Genomic DNA, 25838 nt, shown 5'->3' on the forward strand with positions numbered 1-25838 from the left:
TCCAACCGCTTACAGAACACAGGTAAGCGAAAGTTCCGTAGCCAAAATGGCATTGGCATAAAGATTATTCAATCAGCCAATAATGAATTTTTCCAAAAACTCATTTCATCGAAGATTCGCTCTTCTGTCTGAATGGCTTGTATTAATATGAAAGTACATGTATTATGGTCCGTCGCGCACTTGGCCGGTTTTTTTTTCATTCTTACCAAATAGTTAGAACAGCCTAAATATTGAGAGAAGCTGTGAAGAGCAAAGGCTTTTGATTACCAACTCCGGCTAGAGATCTACGAAGTGGAGCTATATCTCGTCAACAGGTAATATAGTCCTTGATTCCTGCCACGCACATATCTGGGGACCTATTCAAGTCGTTTAAATATACGCTCGTTACATTGGTTAAATCTTATTTGCACATTATTTTTTATCATGACGTGAAATGAGACTAGTTAAACTGTGGCTGACATATTTTAGCAATCCTAATAGGAAAAAGTCGAGGTGCCTAAATTTTTTTACAAAAATGGTGGTTTTACAGAAGATAAATTTAATTTTGTAGCTTTGCCGGAGCAGGGATTATTTTTCCCAAATCCAGAAGAATAACCTTCGTCATTTTAGGCAATAAATTCGGAATTCCAGTGTTTGGGCGTTTGCCACTGATATGTAGTAACCAGAAATTCTGCAGAAGTGATAATGTTTAGTCTAAAGTTCTAAACTTATGAAAGCAATACGTATAAAGCAAACAAATAGAAGCTACACCTGACTTAAGTAGCTGACTTCAGTATCAATATACGCGACAATATCACAAGGTGTAATTAAAATGTATTGAATATAACCGTGGTTATCGGCGTGCAATATCAAGGCGCCGGCGATAGAGTGGGCGGGCGCACAATGGAATGTAGGTACTTAGTCGATTTCAAGCTGCATTTTAAATGCTGGTTTAGTATGGAAAATAGCTTCAAAATCGAATCGTCTAGGAAAGATGAGAAGATTACGGTAACATATTGGTATGTCTATGGCGTAATTCAGAGGTCGAATGATTTTTGCTTTAATGCAATTGAGTAGGTGATAATAGTTGCAGGCAAATTCAGCTCGCAAATATGAACTAACTATGCAAGTTTGAACATTCTACATAGCGATAACGTCATATAAAAATATGTATATTTTGAGTTATTAAAAAGTTATCGACTTAAAACTTTTAGACAGTGTAATAGGTTTTGGTAAGTAGGTATATATTTTAAACTTTAGTGTAAGTATACTGAGTTTATGCTAATAAATATTGATCACTAATACTCGTAGCCGTCTAGTGCCTGGTTGCCTGTTGACTTAAGGACGACTCACATTAGACCGGGCCGTGTCCGGGCCGGAGCTTCCGGCGCATCGTTTTCTATGGAAAGCATCACGTGGTCGCCTGTCATGTCATAGAAAAGTAAGCTCCGGAAGCTCCGGCCCGGACACGGCCCGGTCTAACGTGAGTCATCCTTTATTTCGTTATTTGCGTCCTTTGTAGCGATTATTTGCAAAAATATTATCAAGTTTTTGAATTGATACTCTTATATTGCAGTTAAAAAAGGCCCCCATTTAAATATGTGTACAAAATAAATTACCGGGCTATAAAATAAATAACCTATCAGATTCTTAATTTTGGATAGGTATGGTAAAATGGTTGCGATATACACGCGGATAGACCGATGGATAGTCAGATATGACGAAAGTACATCAAATAATTCGGTTATTGCCATTTCAGTTCCGTAGCCCTAAAGTATCATTGGTCTATCTATGGAACAATTAAATTAGTAAGCAAGTAATGTCATCATTGACAGCCTATCATACAAGACGTGTTGTAAGTATATACATTACAAGAACCTGCAAAAACCTCAGGAATCCAGTTAGACCAGCTGCGAATCTAAATACATGCTTCAAAACCTTTTTCAACTGCAACCTTATTTCTAAAGCTTTAAACGTGTTATTCGCTTATTGTAGGTGTCCAATATTATACGTATCGTATGACAGAAGCACAGTTAAATTATAATGAGCCGTATTTCAAGCTCGTAAAGCGAGCGAAGGTATCGGTTTATGCAGACATCATGGAGTTTTACAAGTTAGTGTTCTAGTTCATTCGGTATTATGCGGAACGAAAATAGATATTATAAAACCTGAGGGATTATTCAGAATCTTACAATGTTTTCCAGATTTATAGAGTTAAAAGTCGTTTGCAGGCATGTATTTTATGAAATTATCATCTTTAGTATAAAGTATGAATTTCCATAATTCAACAGCTTAGAATTGATATTTTTGTGCAGCTCATTGCAATATGTGTGCGAGGGAGATGTACTGATATTGAAATACATTGGTATCATATTTCCCGTTTATGAATATATCTCCTATAATTAGTAAGAACGAGTTGAGTAAGCGTGTCTTTAAATAGGTATAAGTAGGTACTATATATAATGGTTGGGTCTGTACAAATGCGTATCTACCTAGGCATACTGTTTATGTAAGTATTTTATTATTATTATTACCACGTTAGTTAAAACCCTGGGTCTCGATAGAACGGTGCCGAAAAAACAAATAATATATACCTACATATCAACTTTATGAAGCTTAAACTCCACAAACATGTCTTTATTAAGTATATACGTGGAAGCTTGTAATTTGCATCTAGTATATAAGTATATTCACCTATGTATATTAGGCAGTAAGCATCCCGAATAAAAAAAAAGAACTAAACCTACGCTTAAAGTTAAAATACTGTATATTGTAAGCACCGTCACAGACGCGACATGTCGAATGACAAACTAGTTTGATTTATACGTCCATTGTGAGGTTTAATGGTAGAATAAGGTCAGCGATGCTACGGGACCCGCAATTATAGTCCTCTATAAACATGAGCCTGTTGAAAAACTTGCGCAATTTATATCTCGTGTTTATTCTCTTTAGGAAATTCGTTCGACACTTTCGATTAATAATTATGTGGACCTAGTTATTATATGTTAATGTATTTTCTTTGTCTACAAGTTTTATTGAACAGTTATTTAAAACTTACCTTTGTTGGAATATCCTCAAGAATTAATATATAAAATATTAGCTACTAAGAAAATTAGTTAAAACAAGTTACTGTAAAAGAAAATTGTGACACACAAAAGTGTGTGCGCAATAAAAATTGCTGACTATACTTCTTCTCATTTGCATGTCTATCAATAACTTCTGTAGACCTTTTTAATGAACCTAAACTGGATGTGTTTTGTGTTTTTCCATCGAAGAGTTCCATTTGCTACCTTCCGACTGCATCATCAGATCAGCTCTATGTTAGCATATGTAATCGGAATTACTCCAAATTTCAACTAAATCAGACATCGGGAAGTGGTTCAAATTTAAGTTACAATATTTGAAGCACACATATTTATATATATATATAGAGATATAGTTTGGATATACGGGGTCAAGCTAAATAAAAGTGTTTAAAAACGGATCAATAGTCATGATTGCAGTCCTAATAAGACCTAGTTTCCCCTCTGGGTTGGAAGGTCCAATGGCAGTCGATTTGGTAAGAACTAGTAGCCCACGTGATTCTTGGAATTAGTTGCCAAGCGGACCCCAGGCTCCTGCGAACCCGGGACAACGCAGATGACGACTACTGGTTAACAGCGTAACGTGCCCTCCAAAACAGTGTTAGCTTTCAAAAAGGCCAGAGTGCACCTAAAAATATCGTACTATTCGATTGGATCCTCACAGTTATTCCCTGTACGTCCGTCAGACAAAAGTTTTACCGGGGTCAAACAGATCACTGTGTTATGTCTTTCCTGTAGACATACACAAGAGTTAAGGGCTATAAAGTTTAATTTTCTTATTTAACCCTTATCCACGTGAAAAGGTCCTCCTTTTATTTAGAGAACTATGATAAAATCATGGCTTACATGCCCACAAGCTGTTGCCCACAGGAGAGAAAACTAGTGTGTTATCGCGAACAGCACATTTTTCTCTCCTGTGGGATAAAATTAACCTTTATAGCCCTTAACTCTTGTGTATGTCTACAGGAAAGACATAACACAGTGATCTGTTTGACCCACCGGTGACTGCGTCCATCAAACTGCAAACTACGATGTAAGTACCACTAACATCTAGTAATAAAATTAATTAATTAAAAATTAAAAAACACGACTGCGAAAAAGCGAACTGAAAAGACAAAAATAATTTTTAGTTGTGTTAGTTACTCAACTTAATGAATGTAAAAAATTATTAGAATATGAGTGTTTAGTGAAGGTTATAAACAACAAACGCAAAAGTTTTATGCTCATTTAGGATCGTGACTGTGCCTGTGTATTTTATTTCAATTGCAGTCGGGGACCTTTTAAATGGGAAAATGTCAATACATCAAGGTCCCCGACTGCAATTGAAATAAAATACACAGGCACAGTCACGATCCTAAATGAGCATAAAACTTTTGCGTTTGTTGTTTATAACCTTCACTAAACACTCATATTCTAATATTTTTTTACATTCATTAAGTTGAGTAACTAACACAACTAAAAATTATTTTTGTCTTTTCAGTTCGCTTTTTCGCAGTCGTGTTTTTTAATTTTTAATTAATTAATTTTATTTTATACTTTTTAGAATTTTTTTATTTTATACTTTTTAGAATTTTTATATTTTATACTTTTTAGAATTTTTACATTCATTAAGTTGAGTAACTAACACAACTAAAAAATATTTTTATCTTTTCAGTTCGCTTTTTCGCAGTCGTGTTTTTTATTTTTTTATTTATTTAATTAATTTTGGGGTCATGATTTCTTTACTAACCATTTGAAGTCACTTTATATTACTTTTGGGAGGGCGTCCTCAGTACAGAAAGGCACGCAGAGCGCCGCATATATCGGGCTACGCCCGACTCCTTTGGAACGCGTACAGTGCGTCACGAACGTCGGGCTACGCCCGACGCTTTCAGTAAGAGGGCACTGAAGGCGTCTTGGTAAGCGTACAGCGTGTCACGTACGTGGGCCTACGCCCGACACTTAGTATGAGAGAGTCGAAGGTGCCTGGCTTTGGACCGAGTGCAGCGCGCCACGTACGTCGGGCTACATCCGACTCTTTTACTATTAGGGCGCCGAAGGCGCCCGGCTTTAGAACGCGTACAACGCGCCTCGTACACGCCCGACGCTTTGAGTAAGAGGGCGCCGAAGGCGCCCGGCTTTGGTAAGCGTACAGCGTGTCACGTACGTCGGGCTATGCCCGACATTTAGTATGAGAGAGTCGAAGGTGCCTGGCTTTGGACCGAGTGCAGCGCGTCACGTACGTCGGGCTACATCCGACTCTTTTACTATTAGGGCGCCGAAGGCGCCCGGCTTTAGAACGCGTACAACGTGCCTCGTACACGCCCGACGCTTTGAGTAAGAGGGCGCCGAAGGCGCCCGGCTTTGGTAAGTGTACACCGTGTCACGTAAGTCGGGCAAGCCCGACACTTTTAGTATGAGAATGTTGAAGGCGACTGGCTTTGGACCGCGTGCAGCGCGCCACGTACGTCGGGCTACGCCCGACGCTTTGAGTATGAGGCCGGCTTTGGTAATCATACAGCGTGTCACGCTACGCCCGATACTTTTAATATGAGAGAGTCGAAGGCGCCTGGCCTACGCCCGACACTTTTAGTATGAGAAAGTAGAAGTCGCCTGGCTTTGGACCGCGCACAGCGCGCCACGTACGTCGGGCTACGCCCGACTCTTTTAGTATGAGGGCGCCGAAGGCGCCCGGCTTTGGAACGCGTACGACGCGCCACGTACGTCGGGCTACGGTCGACGCTTTGAGTATGAGGGCACCGAAGGCGCCCGGCTTTGGTAAGTGGTGTCACGTACGTGTGGCTACGCCTGACCCTTTTAGTGTGGAGGCGCCTTTGGCGCCTGGCTTTGGACCAAGTGCATATACTTGGACAAGTTGCAGGAAGCGCACATCTTTCTTAAACTCTGAGCCGTAGGCTCTACGTGGAGCTCACCCTTCGGCTTTAAAAAAATGTCATCATCATAAATGTTAAAATTAAATCAAACCTCCTTCTTTCTTTCCCCTGCCCTTATCCCACGTTATGTGGGGTCGGCACAACATGTTTTCTCTTCCATTCTCCTCTGTCTTTCGTCTCCTCAGCACTCACTCCTTTCTTTCTCATATCCTCTTTCACACAATCCATCTATCGTTTTTTGGGTCTACCATACGCTCTCCGTCCATCAACATTCATCCCTAACATTATTTTGCCTATATGGCATTCATCCCTCCTCATTACATGCCCATACCACGCTAACCTAGTACTCCTCATTTTCTCCGTTACTGGAGCTACTTTCAAACTTCCTCTTATATAGGTACTCATGAAATTTTGAAATTGAACAACATTTGAAAATTAAATCAAACCATACGGTTATAATGATACTTTCACGATTTGTTCTGCCAAAGTCGGTGCAGAGTTAGCTTAGACGGACTCTGCGTCGTATCGATTAATAAATAGAAGTTATATTTTAAACTTTTCGATTCCATAAGCGCAATTACGAACATGTTTTATAAACTGTGAGTAGTATGTACCTAATATACATAAAATAATTATATTTTTTTATGATCAGCGGTCAAACCCTTTCCTTTTATTTTAATAAGTACCTATCCCATTCAATAATAATATTTGGTTTTATGAGATTAGCTTCTCTTAACATATTTTGTCAATTCTTACTTTCTCAAAATGAAACTTAAACCCACATGTTGCATATATATTATCAATCGGCTTTCAAAGCCCTTCATTTTGATACCCTACTCAATAGGTTTGCACGATATTTTTTTCTAAAGGTTGCGTAATATGACGTATTAAGTCCGCCATATTGTTTTTATAATGACGTCACATAGCCTATGTTACCCGGGATGACATAAGGATTCTAATGATGTATCATACGTCTAAATCGGTTAAGGCATTCAGAAGTTAAGGTGGAATAAAGAAACTCACATACATACAAACATGAACGCTGAAAACAATACACTCTTTTTGTTTGGGCAGTCGTGTAAAAAACCAGCTAAAAGCAGAATCCCACTCGTATGAAACTCAATATATCAGATTAGATACGTATTTTCTATGGGTTGGATATAGCATTTTAGTTGCGCTGTTGGTACTTTAGAAAACTCAATTAGGTACCTATTATTTCTTGTTTCATTTTATTGTATTCTCCTATTGTATCGTGTTCAATAAAAGCACTTTAAACCAATTAAAACCAAAATATTATTTTGCTAATCCGCGAAAAGATAACGTGCTAGTCAATCAGTGCTAACCCGTTATACTTACTTGCGTATTTTTACATGCAATTAATATTCCCACCCTCCCACCGCAAAAATAAATACGCAAATAAATATAACAAACCACCACCAAAAGAATAAACCTCGACACGTGTTTCGCCTCTCTACGAGGCATCCTCAGGAGTTGTTGACGGTCTGACGCCCGGCAACGGAATGACCTGTCTAGAATGGTCGGCCATATTTATACCTTGACCACTCCCCCTACCGTGCAAGTGTGAGTGAGATGGAAAAATTCGTAATAACGGCGATGACGCAACATTCAATTGTTCGTTAAGAATCATGCCCCTATTGTTGTACCTAATTATTTCCAGTTGTTCCAGAACACCCAAACGCAATCCCTTTTCGCAAACATGTAAAATATCAAAAGAATGATTCTCAGATAAAGTGTGACCTGTATCTAATAAGTGCTTTGCAAAATTGGACTTCTCTGGATGGTTATGTCTATATGACGCAACATGCTCTTTATACCTAGTAGTGAAACTACGGCCCGTTTGCCCCACATACACTTTATTGCAATCGTCACAGGTAAGCTTATAAACTCCAGACTTTTTCCCATTCTCGATCTTATCTTTGCCATTGCAAAGCTTTGAGTGCAAAGTATTATTTGTCTTAAAGGCCACAGGAATGTCGTTAGACTTCAAAATTTTGTAAATTGCATCAGACAACTTGCCAACATAAGTTATGCTCGCTTTATATTTTTTAATCGGTTCAGAGGATCGTGCCGCATACAACATAGTGTTGACCATACTATTCCGCTTTTTCCTGATGATACCATCCACAACAGACTTATCGTAACCATTCGAAACTGCTAAGTGATAAATATTATTTAATTCAATCTGATAGTGTTCATCAGAAAGAGGCACAGTCAACATTCTATGCACATAACAATGAAAAGCAGCCAACTTATGCTGCCACGGATGCGTGGAAGAAGCCGGGATAACTGTATCGGTATGTGTAGGCTTACGGTAAATTTTGAACTGATGCCTGTTGTTTACTTTAGTGATTGTTAAATCTAGAAAATTCAATGAGTTGTCTTGCTCTAGTTCCTTTTTAAACTTAATTTTTGGATGCTTACCATTAATACTTGCACATCCCTTCTCCTTAAAAATGAACCAGAACTCGACTCTGTTAACCTATGCAATTTGTTAAGCTGGGTAGTATACATCTGGTGTGCAAGTTCAGAAGCAAAGTATCTCGCCTTCTGGTCCAGAATATCGAATTCGAGATTATGCAACTTAAATGAAAGTTCTGAATATAACACCTTAAGATGCAATTTCAAATTATCCCTTACTGAAAACCAGTGGCGAGATTCTTCGTTCAACCATATAAGGGATAATTTGAAATTGCATCTTAAGGTGTTATATTCAGAACTTTCATTTAAGTTGCATAATCTCGAATTCGATATTCTGGACCAGAAGGCGAGATACTTTGCTTCTGAACTTGCACACCAGATGTATACTACCCAGCTTAACAAATTGCATAGGTTAACAGAGTCGAGTTCTGGTTCATTTTTAAGGAGAAGGGATGTGCAAGTAACAACTCACCATGTTTTCCATCCTCGAGTCAAGAATTTAACTAATGTGGAGTTCTCAGAAAATGAAATTGGGCTTTTAGATAAAGGTTTGAAGTATAATTTCCAGACAAAAATTACTCATAGAACATTAGAAAATTTGGCAGTGGATTCTGAGGTTGCAATAGTGCGGGGCCGTGGTGATGTAGATACAAAGAACATGGTGGCTAATGTTATCAAGAGTACTAGTCCAGCACAGAGTGCGTGTGTTGATTCTGATGTTTTGCTGCTAAGATCTATACAACAGAAAGTGCAAGACAGTGATTTGGTGGTTTCAAAGGCAGATAAAGGCAACTGCATTGTGATTATGGAGAAGGGACAGTATAATCAGAAAGTACTAGACCTTATTCAAGGTGACGGATTTTCGAGATTGCAAAGAGACCCAACTCCAGGTTTCCAGAAAGATCTTAGACAAGCAGTTAAGAATTCTTCGTTTGTTTTTGAAACCGAACATCAGAAGAGTATGGTTGTGCCTATGAATCCACGAGCTCCTATTCTTTATGGACTTCCCAAAATTCATAAGGATAATATCCCAGTTCGTCCAGTGGTCTCATATTTGGGTGCGCCAACTTATAATCTGGCAAAAAGGTTGAATTCCATTATAAGAGATAAGTCCCAGTTCAAGCCGAAATATTGCTTGAAAAATAGCTTGCAGTTAATAGAAAAGATCCAGGACATTAACATACCAGATAATGCTGTTCTTCTTTCATTGGATGTAGACAGTTTGTTTACAAATGTGCCATATGGAGAGACTTTGGAGATTATTAAGGGTCTTTTTGAAAGGCAACGTTTACATCCAGGGGAAGTAGATGAATTGATAGATCTAACAGCGATTTGTATGAAACAAAATTATTTCAGATTTGGGGGACAGTATTATTTGCAAAGTGATGGTTTGGCTATGGGTTCACCACTAAGTCCTTTAATGGCTGATATTTTTATGGACCATTTTGAGAACCAGCATATTGTGGGCAACAATAATATATTATACTATTTTAGATACGTGGATGATTTGATTATTTGTTGGACGGGTAGTATGGGCCTGCTGGATGCATTTATTGCTGAAATTAATGGTAAGCATCCAAAAATTAAGTTTAAAAATGAACTAGAGCAAGACCACTCATTGAATTTTCTAGATTTAACAATCACTAAAGTAAACAACAGGCATCAGTTCAAAATTTACCGTAAGCCTACACATACCGATACAGTTATCCCGGCTTCTTCCACGCATCCGTGGCAGCATAAGTTGGCTGCTTTTCATTGTTATGTGCATAGAATGTTGACTGTGCCTCTTTCTGATGAACACTATCAGATTGAATTAAATAATATTTATCACTTAGCAGTTTCGAATGGTTACGATAAGTCTGTTGTGGATGGTATCATCAGGAAAAAGCGGAATAGTATGGTCAACACTATGTTGTATGCGGCACGATCCTCTGAACCGATTAAAAAATATAAAGCGAGCATAACTTATGTTGGCAAGTTGTCTGATGCAATTTACAAAATTTTGAAGTCTAACGACATTCCTGTGGCCTTTAAGACAAATAATACTTTGCACTCAAAGCTTTGCAATGGCAAAGATAAGATCGAGAATGGGAAAAAGTCTGGAGTTTATAAGCTTACCTGTGACGATTGCAATAAAGTGTATGTGGGGCAAACGGGCCGTAGTTTCACTACTAGGTATAAAGAGCATGTTGCGTCATATAGACATAACCATCCAGAGAAGTCCAATTTTGCAAAGCACTTATTAGATACAGGTCACACTTTATCTGAGAATCATTCTTTTGATATTTTACATGTTTGCGAAAAGGGATTGCGTTTGGGTGTTCTGGAACAACTGGAAATAATTAGGTACAACAATAGGGGCATGATTCTTAACGAACAATTGAATGTTGCGTCATCGCCGTTATTACGAATTTTTCCATCTCACTCACACTTGCACGGTAGGGGGAGTGGTCAAGGTATAAATATGGCCGACCATTCTAGACAGGTCATTCCGTTGCCGGGCGTCAGACCGTCAACAACTCCTGAGGATGCCTCGTAGAGAGGCGAAACACGTGTCGAGGTTTATTCTTTTGGTGGTGGTTTGTTATATTTATTTGCGTATTTATTTTTGCGGTGGGAGGGTGGGAATATTAATTGCATGTAAAAATTCGCAAGTAAGTATAACGGGTTAGCACTGATTGACTAGCACGTTATCTTTTCGCGGATTAGCAAAATAATATTTTGGTTTTAATTAGTATTGTAGATGTGGAAGGTAGAGTTGTGCTAGGCGTGGTAAGCGGGTGCGGATGCAGGGGCAAATAATAAGCACCAAACGTTCGTTTTCGCACACCGATTTATTGTCCGTAACGGCACACAATACACATCTATATAAAATAGAAGGAGTGAGAGCGAAAGCCAAACAATTATTCAGAAATACAAATTTAACGGGAAAAAACGACTTAGTATGACAGCCACGATAACAAAGTTCGTCTCTAAGGGCTCACTGCGCCTGCGGGAGTCGGGCGCAATACATCGCTGTCAGCGCTGCAGCCGAGGGTCGATCGTTAGACTGTCAAGCACGGCGCGCAGCGCTTACAGCTGCTCTAGGATTATTTACACAGAACAGAGCTCATACAACTGAATATTATCTAATAATAAAATCGGTCGCTCTGTCCGCGAGTAATTAAAATATATTTGGGATAAACCATAAATTCATCCCTACATCACCCCCCTCCAGAGACCGTCAAGGGCGATAGAAAAATAAAAATAACTTAATAATAATAATCTGGGATACGCACTGTACGTCCTGACCTAGTCTTTTTCGCCGTATTTTCAGTCTCTGGAGTAGGTTGAACAGGTGGAACAGTAATAGGTACACTCGGCTCATCGGCCAGTATGTATGCAGGTTTAATGCGATCTATAGACACTGTTACACTTTTGCCGTTCACACGCAACTTAAACACTTTATCACTTCTTTCGAGCACTTCGTACGGACCAGTATACGCAGGCTGCAGAGGTGGATGGCTCGCATCGTCTCTGAGCAGCACGTGACTGGCAGTTTTGAGGTCCTTATATATGAACACTCGTCTATTGCTTGTATGGCGTGACGCTGGCACTGGAGTGAGATCATGGGCAAACTTACGCAGGCGTGCGACATAATCAGTCACATCAATGGTGTCATCGGCCGCCTGGGCGTGCAATAGCTCTCCTGGCAATCTCAGTGGCTCCCCGTATACGAGCTCAGCAGTCGAAGCGTTGAGATCCTCCTTGTACGCGCTACGTATACCAAGCAGGACCAAGGGTAATGTGTCTACCCAGTTGCTAGTTGCGTGACAGGTAATAGCGGCTTTCAACTGTCTATGAAAACGCTCCACGAGGCCATTACAGGCCGGATGGTAGGCCGTTGTGCGACGATGCTGGAAGCCGGCTAGCTCAGACAGATGCTTGAAGAGGCAGCTCTCGAACTGTCTGCCACGATCAGTTACGATGTCGTTGGGGCAGCCGAACCGTGATATCCAGCCATGTAGAAGTCCTCTGGCTACGGCTTCTGCTGTGATCTCTTGCAGCGGTACCACCTCAGGCCAACGTGTATATCGATCGACGGCTGTGAGGCAGTATTTAAATCCTTGAGATACTGGCAAGGGGCCTATGAGGTCTATATGTACATGCATGAACCTTGCTCTGGGAAGTCTGTATGTCCCAAGTGGTGCAGAAACGTGACGAGTCACCAGTGTAGATGTGGAAGGTAGAGTTGTGCTAGGCGTGGTAAGCGGGTGCGGATGCAGGGGCAAATAATAAGCACCAAACGTTCGTTTTCGCACACCGATTTATTGTCCGTAACGGCACACAATACACATCTATATAAAATAGAAGGAGTGAGAGCGAAAGCCAAACAATTATTCAGAAATACAAATTTAACGGGAAAAAACGACTTAGTATGACAGCCACGATAACAAAGTTCGTCTCTAAGGGCTCACTGCGCCTGCGGGAGTCGGGCGCAATACATCGCTGTCAGCGCTGCAGCCGAGGGTCGATCGTTAGACTGTCAAGCACGGCGCGCAGCGCTTACAGCTGCTCTAGGATTATTTACACAGAACAGAGCTCATGCAACTGAATATTATCTAATAATAAAATCGGTCGCTCTGTCCGCGAGTAATTAAAATATATTTGGGATAAACTATAAATTCATCCCTACAGTATGGATTTCCGCAAAGTAACGCCTGATTCTATTCACTACTTTAAACCAAAATTAAACAATGAAGAATATTTAGCACAATTAGGTATCACATAATAAACTCAAGAGGTCATTTCAATACCGCTAATACTGCCTTTCTTGGTTCATTAAAGTTAATTATTCACGCATTTCAATAATACACTAATCTTGGGATTGTCCGTAACTAAAGTATACGGTTAATTAAGCTATGGCATGAATGTTGATAGACAAGGTCGTAAGTACTTTCTAGAACTGCGCCTAAGCCAGGTTTTCACCGCTTTCCTTTGGCGCTAAAGGTCCGGACGTGCATGAGCTACCCTTGCATTTCCTTCACCTCTGATGAACCAAGATATCTGTGACCTGCGATTACTTAGATGTAACTGATATATGGGGTATCTTTTCTACTGGTTTGTTCCACGTGAAGCGCTCGATCGATAATCGGATTAGTGACTCGCCGGTCGTTAAAAGAAGCACTAACATAGTCCATTACTAATAGTCTAGTAAAATTAACGAAGGAAACTGGAGGGTAATTGAAAAAGTTAATGGTTAAAATAACGTTAAGTTGGACTTGCTTTAAATAACAGTAAATGGTTTAGTTGCATACCTCAAAGTAATTAACGAATGGAACCTACATTCCTACTTTTAATAAAAATACTGATGTAAGTGTTAGCGCTCACCGATAAAATTGAAATCAAAACTGTTTTTACACGCACATCGCCTCTGTTGATGTAAATAACTCCCACTCCTAAGAATTTGTCTTACTTTAAGTAATCTTTTTTAGGATTCAATTAGGTTTTAATTAGCTTTCTAATAGTTTGTCCTTTCGATTGTTTTTTGATTAATTTCGACCGAGAAATTGAATACCCAACTGGATGTATTTTAATCCCGTTACAAAGAAACTTCACTAATAGAGAGAAGAGTAGGAATTTGGTTTCCGAATCTCGTATTATTATTAAAACAAACACGGTTTTTTTTTACTAACACTGGGATCTAGAGTAACTTGTTTTAGAATATCATATATGCTTTACGAAATGCACAAATATGTATAAATAAATCCTAATCCTAACTAAAATAGCAGAGGAAAGTGTCGCGAAATGGCCATGCCATATCATACCTCGTCTCGAGCATTAGTCACTGCATTTCCAGTTATTAATATTTATGTTACTCATAACTCATACGTATAGTAGCTGATATAAGAAACGTTAGACTAAATCTCCTCATTTATTTCCAGGGTCTCACGATGTCCAGCTGTTCCGGGCCCGGCGTGTGCGGCGGCGCGCGCCGGCGGCCCCCGCCGCCTCCCGAGCCAGCTCTGTCGCTCGCCGCCGATCTGAGCGAACTGAGCTTGGACCAGGGCTATCACACGTTAGCTGACTGTGGACCACCAAGGAGAAGAAGGGATAACACCCTCAGTGATGCTATTTGGTTGAAGATACTTTCGCATTTAGAGGTCAGTTTTGAAACAGCTTTGTTTATAGCTACTGACTCTAACCGACTTTAGATCAGGGCTGTGGTATCCTAGCAGTCTGTGTACTGCCAAGGAGAAGAAGGGATATCACCCTCAGTGTCATTTGGTTGAAGATACTGTCACATTTAGAGGTGGGGTTTGAAATAACTCCATATCTAGCTACCGGCCCCCAACGGGCTAAGGTTAGACCAGGACTATCCTATCCTAGCAGATCGTAGAGATACCTACTGGATCTAGTGTAGTAAACCTTAGACTCCCTAGGGAGCAGAAGGTGTAGCGGTGGAAGGCAATAGTAGATTAGTTACCTGCATATATTATATTGTAGAGAGTCTATTTATTTCTTTAAAATGTTTGCAAAAGACCTTAACGTACCTACAAAAAGAGGATTTTTTCGAAAAGGTATCCTCTACCAGTAAACCTACTAAAATACAACTGTGTGACCTGGGGTCAGCAAAAAGAAGAAAATAAATTGTAAAGTCCTGCGTATTTCTGTAAATATTGATATTGATACGCTTTTATGATGCTTCAAAGTTATCTAAATAGAACCGGCGTCAATATTTGTATCTTTTGTTTACTACGTGATATTGCAGTTGATAATGTTGATATAGAAATATAAAAATCTTTATTACAATCTTACTTTAGCAACATACTCGTATACTTAATACATATATGTATTATACGAGGTATATGAATAAACAAATGTTTACCAAACTGCCAAGATTTACTTTTCATTCTCTTTTCAGTTTAAAATAGTGTGTTAGTTTTATGATTACTACGCTTTCGAATCTAGATTTTGGCAGATTTTAACTGCTTAAAATCTTAAATATTGTTCCGTTCTTTGTACAAATACCAATCAACTACAGTTTATGAGTTTATCATATGACTTATTATACAACAAACACCAATGACATTTCAGGTATCAGACCTCTGCCGCATGTCGCGCGTGTGTCGGCGCTGGGCGCGGCTGATCTCGCGCCTGACCGCCAGGCCCGAGGTTTGGAAGAAGATCAGAGCGGCCGGGCCGTTGGAGGTGGCGGCTCGCTGTGCCGGGGCGAGGGCGGGGCCTTGCGTCAATGGAGTCAGGGAGTGGCGGGCGAAGAATTCTGTGGTTAGTCGAATACCCGGTGAATGATGTCATGCCTGACCGCCAGGCCTAAAGGGTGGCGAAGATCAGAACCGCCGGGCCGGGATATACGGGCGCGACGGTTGGGCCTTGGGGAGTGTGGCTAGTATGCGTTTATAGAAGTTGAAAGCCAGCTGTTCTCAAATTTAGGTTAAAAACGTGAGAAACGCTGACTGAATCAAATAGATGCTCATATGAATGTCTCAAAGAGCACAGCAAGTTAATTAAGTAACACAGTTATATAGTTGAAATCAATACAATTTAAACAAGGCATAGAGTCTAAAATAACTCCAGTAAAACTTAGCAATTCTTCTCTTTTTCTTTGTTTAGTTATTTTGTGGGTATCTTCATTTAATTATATCCTATTACAGGTGACAGCAGCAGGCGCACAGCTCCTGGCTGCTACGTTCAGAAATCTAACGCATTTAGCGGTAACCGGCTCAAGTAGTATGGATGCGCGCGCACTGGCGCCGCTCATCACCGACCTGGTGGACTTGAGGCATATTGACCTTACCGGTAAATCTTTCTTTACTCTCTGTTGAAATGAAGAGATATTGTGGTAGTAATCTTAATTTCGCGGCTTGAATTTCTAGTTCGTGTTGATCATTGGGAGAGGCATAAGTAAAGCTGTAAATATTTCCTGTTTGATAGAGTATCAGACACGATAAATGAATATCCATCTCGACTAAAGGAATTCAAATAGCGTATATTTGTCATCAATGTGCGATTGTTTGTTACACGAAAGAAATCCTTTGCACTTGTGGTAAATTCTTTGACGTAAGGTCTCTTCTCTGTATCGATGTTTAAGTTTCCAAAATTTATTATGCGTTGAAATATTGCTCACTATCATAACTAAAAAAACATTGACGATAAGCGTAGCGAGACCAATAGTCTACATACTTGAGAAATATTAGTGATACGTGCAAGTGGCAGTGCGTTGGCAAGGTAATTGCCTACACACTACCTACTCGTGTACTTAAGTAAAGTACTCAGTCATTACAGAACAGGACACTCAGGAGCATCCCTTTATATTTATTCTGCTGACCATAATTGCTGTATAAACGGGTACCTTAGTATGAACCTTGGTTACCACTTGGAGGGACGTGACAGGCATATTAGCGTATAATAGGTATGTAATAGCATCCGTCTAATTTGTCGCAGTACAAATATTAGTACTAGTATGCTGAGTCGATAACAGGAGAATGCAATCAAATCAGGAAACAATGGAATAACTGCATTTTTGTTTATTTGTTTTCTAAACGTACCTAATATGCTTTTTGACTTTGTTTGAAATGTCGTAGAGGGGTGGATTTCAAAATCCTGCGAAAACTTATGGTTCGGTCTTTATAAAAAAAAAATAGTAGGTTGTGCGAGTTGCAACTTTTTTATATATTTTTAAGAACTATTATCTTCATGTTCCTTCAATTACCATCTCCAATAACTTAATAGTTTTTTTTATATAAAATGTTTTATGTGTCTAAAGTCATCACCGTCTACCGGAAAAATCTGAACCTTTTTGTTTGCAGTGAAAATTATAGCATACCTATCGTACGATTGCGATTTTTCTTTTACTTATATCTTTTCCATGTTGTTGTTTAACACATGAAAAAATATGCAATAATTCCTTCACCGAGAAAGTACATTTAAAAATATTTAAAGTTTTGTCACGACTATTCGTCAACACCGTCATAGTAATGTCAATGTGAGCTTATCTCCGTGTATGAACAACGAAATACCGCTAAAGGTCCTTGCCCTATTTTTCACTTTAATATAGAATGCCAAAAATGATTTCACTATAAAGTCACATCATTGAATCGTGAGAAATATTACGAACAAATATGTAAAACGTAGTTTGTCACAACAGAGCATCATCACCGTTATGCTTTGGTTTAAAAAAGTTACAAATGATATATTAGAAATAATTATTGAAATGAATGGCAAACTACATGAAGTTTATTGTGTAGCATAGACATTAACTACTATTATTCGTATTCTAGAAATAAAAACAAGAAACTCTCAAATCGTCAACACCATACCCATCATCACCGGGAAAAAATGACGACCGGTGATGATTTCATGTGTATGGTGATGACGATTCTCAGAAACTTTTCTAGTTATTTTGCTATAATTCATTATGAAATTAAGCTGTATGTTTGAAAAACGTTCTCTATGTCTTCTAACACTATATAATGTCTACCTTATAAATGTAGAATAAATGTAGAAGAAGATATGACTATTTCTTTCACACTAGAGGATGGTTAGTTTTTAGGGTTCCGTACCCAAAGGGTAAAACGGGACCCTATTACTAAGACTTCACTGTCCGTCCGTCCGTCCGTCCGTCCGTCCGTCTGTCACCAGGCTGTATCTCACGAACCGTGATAGCTAGACAGTTGAAATTTTCACAGATGATGTATTTCTGTTGCCGCTATAACAACAAATACTAAAAACAGAATAAAATAAAGATTTAAATGGGGCTCCCATACAACAAACGTGATTTTTGACCAAAGTTAAGCAACGTCGGGAGTGGTCAGTACTTGGATGGGTGACCGTTTTTTGTTTGCTTTTTTTTTCTTTTTTTTTTGCATTATGGTACGGAACCCTTCGTGCGCGAGTCCGACTCGCACTTGCCTGGTTTTATTAAATAACATTTTGACTGAAGTAGGCAAAATTTAGGTCACTTAGAACTTAAAACATACAAATGTTTATTTTTTATTATCTAATAATGTAAATCGTGCAACTTAGAGTGTGTAATTGCATGTTAGTCGTGTTAAAACAAAGTATTTAAACAAGCAACATATATTAAGTTTTAAGCGACCATAGGCTACGGTACTGGCTCACTATCGTGATGGCCTTATGTTTTTTGATAATATTATATTAATTGATGTATATAATTACAGCAATTAATAATTATACCATTGGGTAGTCACCGGACCCAATACCTAACATTTTGTAATTTATGACATGCATTACAAGTAGGGGTCTTGCAACTTATAAAACACTGATTATATATTAATGTTTAGCTATTAAACAACATATATATGGATTTAAATCATTATAGCTATTTTTAAAGTTAATTTATAAAACAACAAAAATACAAACTTATGCAATGAATCAAATTATCAAAAAAAGTAATATATCATAAAAATTAAGCTCACTGGTAAGCCAGCAATTTTATAATATGATATAAATACCAAGTTATGCAGTAGATAAAAGAAGATGCGGGTTTAAACTGATAATAAGAGTACAATATTGTTAATATGATTTAACATTGAAAAATACCCAAAAAAATAAATGAATACATACGAGTAAACTGCCTATTTCGGAAAATAAATTATTTAAAATGATACAATAAAAATACTTGTTATATATTTATTTATATGAATAAATTGTATTTTTTATAATTTTCTAAAAATAATTTATGTAGCTAGTCTTATGTTCAAAAACATGTTATTTGTAATGTTTATTAAAGTTCTAAAGCCTTACAATTAAAAAAAGTTTTTGTTTTTTTAATACGTTTTTAATACATATATAAATTAGTTCCCAAATCGTCATTACCGTACATGCAGTGTCATTACCGTCTATAAAAGAGTCATTACCATACCATGATTGTCATCACCATCTTGCGTTTTTATTTTCCGAAAGCGATAACTTCAAATATAAGCCACAAATGATTGTATAAATTCCATAAATATCCTCAATATACAGCCCCCTATTACTTTACCCAGCTAGAATCGTGTTAAATTAAACAATAAAAAATTTTTTTTTTTTGTATGGTGAAATTTTTTGCGATGAATTCCACCCAGAGCCAAATTATAGACAGACTGGCTGACAGACGGAGGGAGGGGGACGTCACTAATGACATGCTATTAGAAGGGATAACATTTGAAGTAGTTAATACCTACATGTACAGTCAGCAGCAGAAGTTGCTAAGCGGGACATGCATGTGTTCAAAATGATCTTGACGCGACTTTATTGTTAAGAGAATAAGAGCGTGTCAAGGTTTGAACACCTCGCCCGCTTAGCAACTTCTGCTGCTGACTGTAAAATATGAAATACGGCGATATATTAATTTTTTCATCACACTTGCTCGGAAAAGATGTATTTACACGTAGGGCTTGCGGGCGGGAAATTGAATTTTTCGCCCTAGGGCGGAAAAAATCTTTTCCGAGCAAGTGTGATGAAAAACACTTATTTACACGTAGGGCTTGCGGGCGGGAAATTGAAATTTTCGCCCTAGGGCGGAAAAGTGTTTTATACAGAAGTTTGTTTTTATTAATTCTCCTTTTTTTCCTTACAAGTGTGATGAAAAACATTGTGTGTGCCACGGGCGGTAAAGAAATTCCGAACTCGTGAACATTTTAAGCCCTCGCTTCGCGTCGGGCTTAAAATTGACACTCGTTCGTAATTTCTTATTTCCCGCCCTTAATACACAATGTACTATATCGGCGCTATTTTATAAATACCTAATATAGAAACAACATTTTTCACAAATTTACCTTCAAAACTAAATATCAAAGTAGGTACCGATTTCGGTTTTACCTTTTTTACAATACAATGCAACATACATACAGAGTAATCACAAGTACATACAATCATTTAAATACTTTGAACTTCAGCGATTCTCCTAGACTTAATACTATGACAAAAAATTTTAAAATAGTGGGTCGTGATAACTCCGAGTCCGAGGAACATAACAAACTTTTCTGTTCAAATTAGCGTTATGAAAATGAATACCACTTCTTTGCGACTTGAAATTACCTACTTAAGCATTTGTTCTAAGTGGAACATAATGTCCCGTTTCTGGTGAAAATTGGTTAATACATTTTCACATTTCGCTCCGAGCTTTAGCCATTATTTTTTAAATTGCACAGTAATTTTACAGTGTGAAAATATCATGAATAGGTAAATTAGTAGGTAGGCAGGTAGGTAAATTTTAAAACTTGACTTTTGATGTCGAATCATAAAAGAAGACACTGTCAATTTAATTGTTACGAGTACAAGACAGGTCTGAGTGACTTGGGGGATAATACATACATATACGCTTGTAAATAAAAATATAAATACAAATGTATATAATTTGTAAGATAGAGATCAGATATAATATTAACATTAATAATCCATTTAAATATTGCCATTGGACTTACGGAAATTTTCGTTACGGAAATCTAGGCGTGCAAACGGGTCGTTATTCTGATGGGAATAATCGTTTGAAGTTAACTGAGTTTTAAAGGTTTATTTATTCAGAGAGAACGGCTGCGAAGACTAAAATCTTTTAGAGCACTACTTTACTTACTTTCAAAGCACTCGATGTTAAATATTTTATGTACTTCTCAATGTTTTATGTTCTGTTCGAATCCAACTTTCTGGCCTGCAAAAATATCGATGTTGCTATGAGTAGTGTTAATAAAGCTCGCAATCGCATTTCTTTTTTACGTCACATGTTATACAAAGGTGAAATAAGAGAAAATAGCTAGAAAATGAGGCAAAATGTGTACACAAAAAGTACATAATATATATTTCGTAGTTTTCTGAAAAAACTAAAAATCACGACCGCTTTGTCAGGTTTACTAAAATATTGATGAGCACCCGAACACAAGAAGTAAACACCTTATAACCGCGTAGTCATGGCGAATGTACACGTCACCAATGTTTTGCACAAAATGCGACATATTGAAAAAGCATTTTAACAGCGCTCCAGATTACGATAATGTCCCCTTTGTTATTGCATACGTTTATGGCGCCATGAATCGTTTTTATGACTTCTGGTTCTTTACTGCTTTATTCTAAACGCCAAGTGCCAACGCTAAGTACTTCCCTCGTAAAGAACTTCCGTTTTCCGTGGTATTTTATTTCGTGGTCAGTCACAAGTAAGAACCTCACATGTAACCTTTGTATGATTACATCCGTTCTACAAATCCACCATATATTTCCTATTTGACGTGCGGAAGATATGAGATCGTCTCCTTATTTAAATAAAATAAAAACCGGCCGAGATGCGAATCGGACTGGCGCACGAAGAGTTCCGTACCATTACGCAAAAAACGGCAAAAAAATCACGTTTGTTGCATGGGAGCCCCACTAAAATATTTATTTTATTCTGTTTTTAGTATTTGTTGTTATAGCGGCAACAGAAATACAACATCTTTGAAAATTTCAACTGCCTAGCTATCACGATTCATAAGATACAGCCTGGTGACAGACATACAGACAGACGGACGGACAGACAGACGGACAGAAGTCTTAGTAATAGGGTCCCGTTTTTACCCTTTGGGTACGGAACCCTAAAAAAGATATGTATCCTTTTACCCTTCATTTTGTGTGGAAAGAGCTGTAACCTTATCTCAAGAATTCATGGTTGCTTACAGGCTGCCCATCCGTGGACTGGCCGGAGTGGGCATGGCTGGAGGGCCGGCTAGCGACGCGCCGGCCACCGGTGGAGTACATAGACCTCACGGATTGTGGAGCAGTCACCGACGCTGGCCTATGTGCGTTGTTGCATACATGTCCTTCGCTCCAGTACCTGTACCTACGAAGATGTACCCTTGTCACAGGTAAAATTCTTAGATTAACTGGAGTGGATATGGCTGGAAGGAATTCCGCCTTTTGTACTGTAATGTAAAATTTAGGTTAAATATGTACATAAATCTGTAATATATCTGAACGACTGTAGCTGTGACTGATGCTAGCTTGCGTGCATTCTGGACACGACCGTTTCCTTAGATCCTAGTACATCTAAGTATCTCTTTGTCAGGTATCACGAAAAAAACATGAAGGTTGTGCAATTTCGATACCACACAATGAAAAACTTTGTTATGTACTTAATTTTTTATTCACCTATTGCTAATTATAATTATAATGCTATTCCACACATTTAATGTACATAGTTTTTGGCACCTTGCATATTTATTTATTACAGTAATAACATTTTTGTGCATACGCGACGGTTAGGGTTTGCACGACGGATCCGAAATGTATGGGAATATTCGCGGATCCGGATCCAGATCCGGATAATTTCATACATTTCGGATCCGGATTGCAAACCCTAGCGACGTTATAATACCTTTATATTTGATCTAGACCACACGAAAAAATGCAAGAAATTCTTCGCACTCGGCGGCCGCACTTTATTGCATTTCCATGTCATACCACGTAGAAAACAAATAAAATGGAGCTTTAGTGACACGAGCTGTCAAGCGTATTTCGTATAGTAAGGTGGTATTTATGTTTTAAAGTGCTTGACTGTACCTAGTCGGTCCATAAGTCCTGTCACAAAGGTATTGGCTGATAAAATGTAATACGAATGTTTTAATAAAATAATATACTCATGATTTGAAAGCTTGTTTATTACTGATCAAAACGTATTGTAATTAATTTAAAACTTATATAGTGACTTTAATTTATTCCTGGTTACATCGTGATTGTCGTTAGACGCGAACACGCGGCAGGATTGTGAAAAATTATACGTCACAAAAGGGAGTAAAAATTCATTAAATAATTTAATTTCTTTATTTGTATGAACCAACTTTATTAGAACTTTATTTTGTCACTAGTATTTAGTTATCCGACCAGTCTGCAATTTTCTACTAATACCAGCTCGTCACTCCGCGATTTCGTCGCTTTGCAGGTAGCTAAAAGTACAGTACGCGTGGCGCTGTCGCCACCTAGCGGCCATATCTGTGCTGATCGTAACAAACGCGTTTTGTTAGAGAGTGAGTCTTCTGTACCTAGTACTATTATTTATTCTGTGCAAATACCCTTTCAACTTGGGACATTTTTACAGTAACACGCTTATTTTTGATTGCCATACAACGAGTACATTTGGTAAAACGTATACAGTAGTAATTTTACCAGTCCAATACACTTGTAATATATCTAAATAAATTTTAAAGACCTAGCTTTTATTTTATGTAAGATTCAACCATTAAAAAAATATAAATTAATAAATATGGATCAAAATACCTTGAACAGGGCGCGTATTTTTGGGGTGTTTTTATCATGATTTTTTTCAAATATTATATAAAATTATGCAAAACTGAGACAATAAATTACGTTGAATTATATAGTAAGTAATGTATCATAAAATAAGCTTTTAAACCATGTATGTATGTGAATAATAAGGGAAATATATCTATAACATTTTTAGTAAAAACCTTTGTGACAGAATTTATGGACCGACTAGGTACCTACTGAGGGAAACAGACAGTAGGTACCTACTGAGGGAAGAAAACTGACTTACAGGAGTTGTAGGTAAAATGAATAAATTGAAATTAAGAAATAACGTTAGGTCTAAAAGCTTAGTTAACTTTAGCTACCCAATACCTATTTATCCCTAATTTGATTTTAGTTTCTAGATTTACTAAACTAAGATTTCTCCCCTAATTTGATAATTGTATCTACAGCTACCGGCCAGAGTTTTTGATGAGCACACTGATATTTTCTAAATTGTTTACAAAACCAAAACCAACCAGCCACAAGGACGTGTATCAGTAGTACATTCCGCTCCCTATTTCCTGGAATTGATATAGTCATTATAGTAATTGCTGTTGTCTGGAATTCATTAGTTGAAATGCTACCATAACAATATATTTCCATGATGTTTTGCTGAAGAAGGTTTTATGTGAGAATTTATTAAGTTGAAGTGTTTGAAGGTTTGGCCATAAAATGTAATTGCGAGATATGTGGGGGAGAAGTGGCATGAAGGAGCCAGGTTTTGACAGCCAGCAAGTTGCATAAGGACTCATTTTAGACGGTGGCGGTAAGAGAACTCGCATGCGAGTTTATTTACATTGCCGTATTTGATCGGTCGGCTGAATTGGATGTAACATAAAAGTTCGCACGTCGTCTAAATTATCCCCAAATTTTGTACTTTTGGGACGAAATTTGTACGAGGTCGTTTCTCAAAAAGTTGGCACCGCCAGGTTAAAATTTATGTTTTTCAAAAATTTTGCATTTTCGCATTTTTTTTATTGGGATCGTTAAAAGGCAACTTAAACTATTAGAAAATGTGGAAGGGAAGCAATTCCTTCAATTAGTTTAGAAGATATAGGCGTTTGAAATTCAGGTGAATGATATCAAGGACAGGTGAAAGATATTTTGTCTCCAGGTTATCGATAGTAGAAGCAGGTTATCGAGAAATAAGTACAAATTCCAATGAAAATATTGACAGGTTATCGAGAGGCGTCATTAACCTGTGTCCGTTGCCGTTAACCTGGTTTCTTGTCATCATTCACCTGAAATGAGTGTCATCCACCTGTCCACCACATCTTCTAAATGTCTTCTAAAAATAATCGAAAAATGTGTCATTTTCTATAAAAAGGGACCTTATTGTCCACTACGATGAATAAAATTTTGGATTCTGACCCACCTCACCTTCGATTCGATTCCCAATTTAACAACAAGTTTCTGTGAATAAGTAAACATTCAATCTTGCTGTCTATTCACCCTGGCAGTACCTAGTGGAACTCAGGTTTGGTGCAACATAGGCACATGCAGTTTTGGTCATCCAACTCGTCTTGGTGAGCACTTGGGAGAGCAGAACTCAAGATAGAGCTGATGATGGACCATCGCAGTACCTAGTGGAACTCAGGTTTGGTGTAACATAGGCACACGCTGTTTTGGTCATTCAACACGTCTTGATGATCACTTGGAAGAGCAGTACCCAAGATAGAGCTGATGCTGAATCCTCGCAGTACCTAGTGGAACTCAGGTTTGGTGCAACATAGGCACACGCTGTTTTGGTCATCCAACACGTCTTGATGATCACTTGGAAGAGCAGTACCCAAGATAAAGCTGATGCTGAATCCTCGCAGTACCTAGTGGAACTCAGGTTTGGGGCAACACACACACGCTGTTTTGGTCATCCAACACGTCTTGATGAGCACTTGGAAGAGCAATACCCAAGATAGAGCTGATGCTGAACCCTCGCAGTACCTACTGGAACTCAGGTTTGATGCAACATAGACACACGCTGTTTTGGTCATTCGACACGTCTTGATGAGGACTTGGGAGGGCAGTACCCAAGATAGAGCTGATGCTGAACCCTCGCAGCACCTAGTGGAACTCAGGTATGGTGCAACATAGACACACGCTGTTTTGGTCATCCAACACGTCTTGATGAGCACTTGGAAAAGTGGTACCCAAGATAGAGCTGATGCTGAACCCTCGCAGTACCTAGTGGAAC

At 38.3% G+C, this 25838-nt stretch overlaps 1 protein-coding gene across 1 annotated transcript in view; it reads left to right on the forward strand.

The window, feature by feature from the left end:
• LOC134790071 (F-box/LRR-repeat protein 7) overlaps positions 1 to 25838 on the forward strand; it is a 137084-nt gene that overhangs the window by 79280 nt on the left and 31966 nt on the right. The window contains exons 2-5 of the mRNA XM_063760836.1: positions 14299 to 14517; positions 15452 to 15643; positions 16030 to 16174; positions 22024 to 22209. Coding sequence (XP_063616906.1) covers positions 14308 to 14517; positions 15452 to 15643; positions 16030 to 16174; positions 22024 to 22209 — 733 coding nt within the window. The 5' untranslated portion in view covers positions 14299 to 14307. The remainder of the gene's footprint in view (positions 1 to 14298; positions 14518 to 15451; positions 15644 to 16029; positions 16175 to 22023; positions 22210 to 25838) is intronic.

The sequence above is a fragment of the Cydia splendana genome, chromosome 1, assembly GCF_910591565.1.
Source record: "Cydia splendana chromosome 1, ilCydSple1.2, whole genome shotgun sequence".
Classification (NCBI taxonomy): domain Eukaryota; kingdom Metazoa; phylum Arthropoda; class Insecta; order Lepidoptera; family Tortricidae; genus Cydia; species Cydia splendana.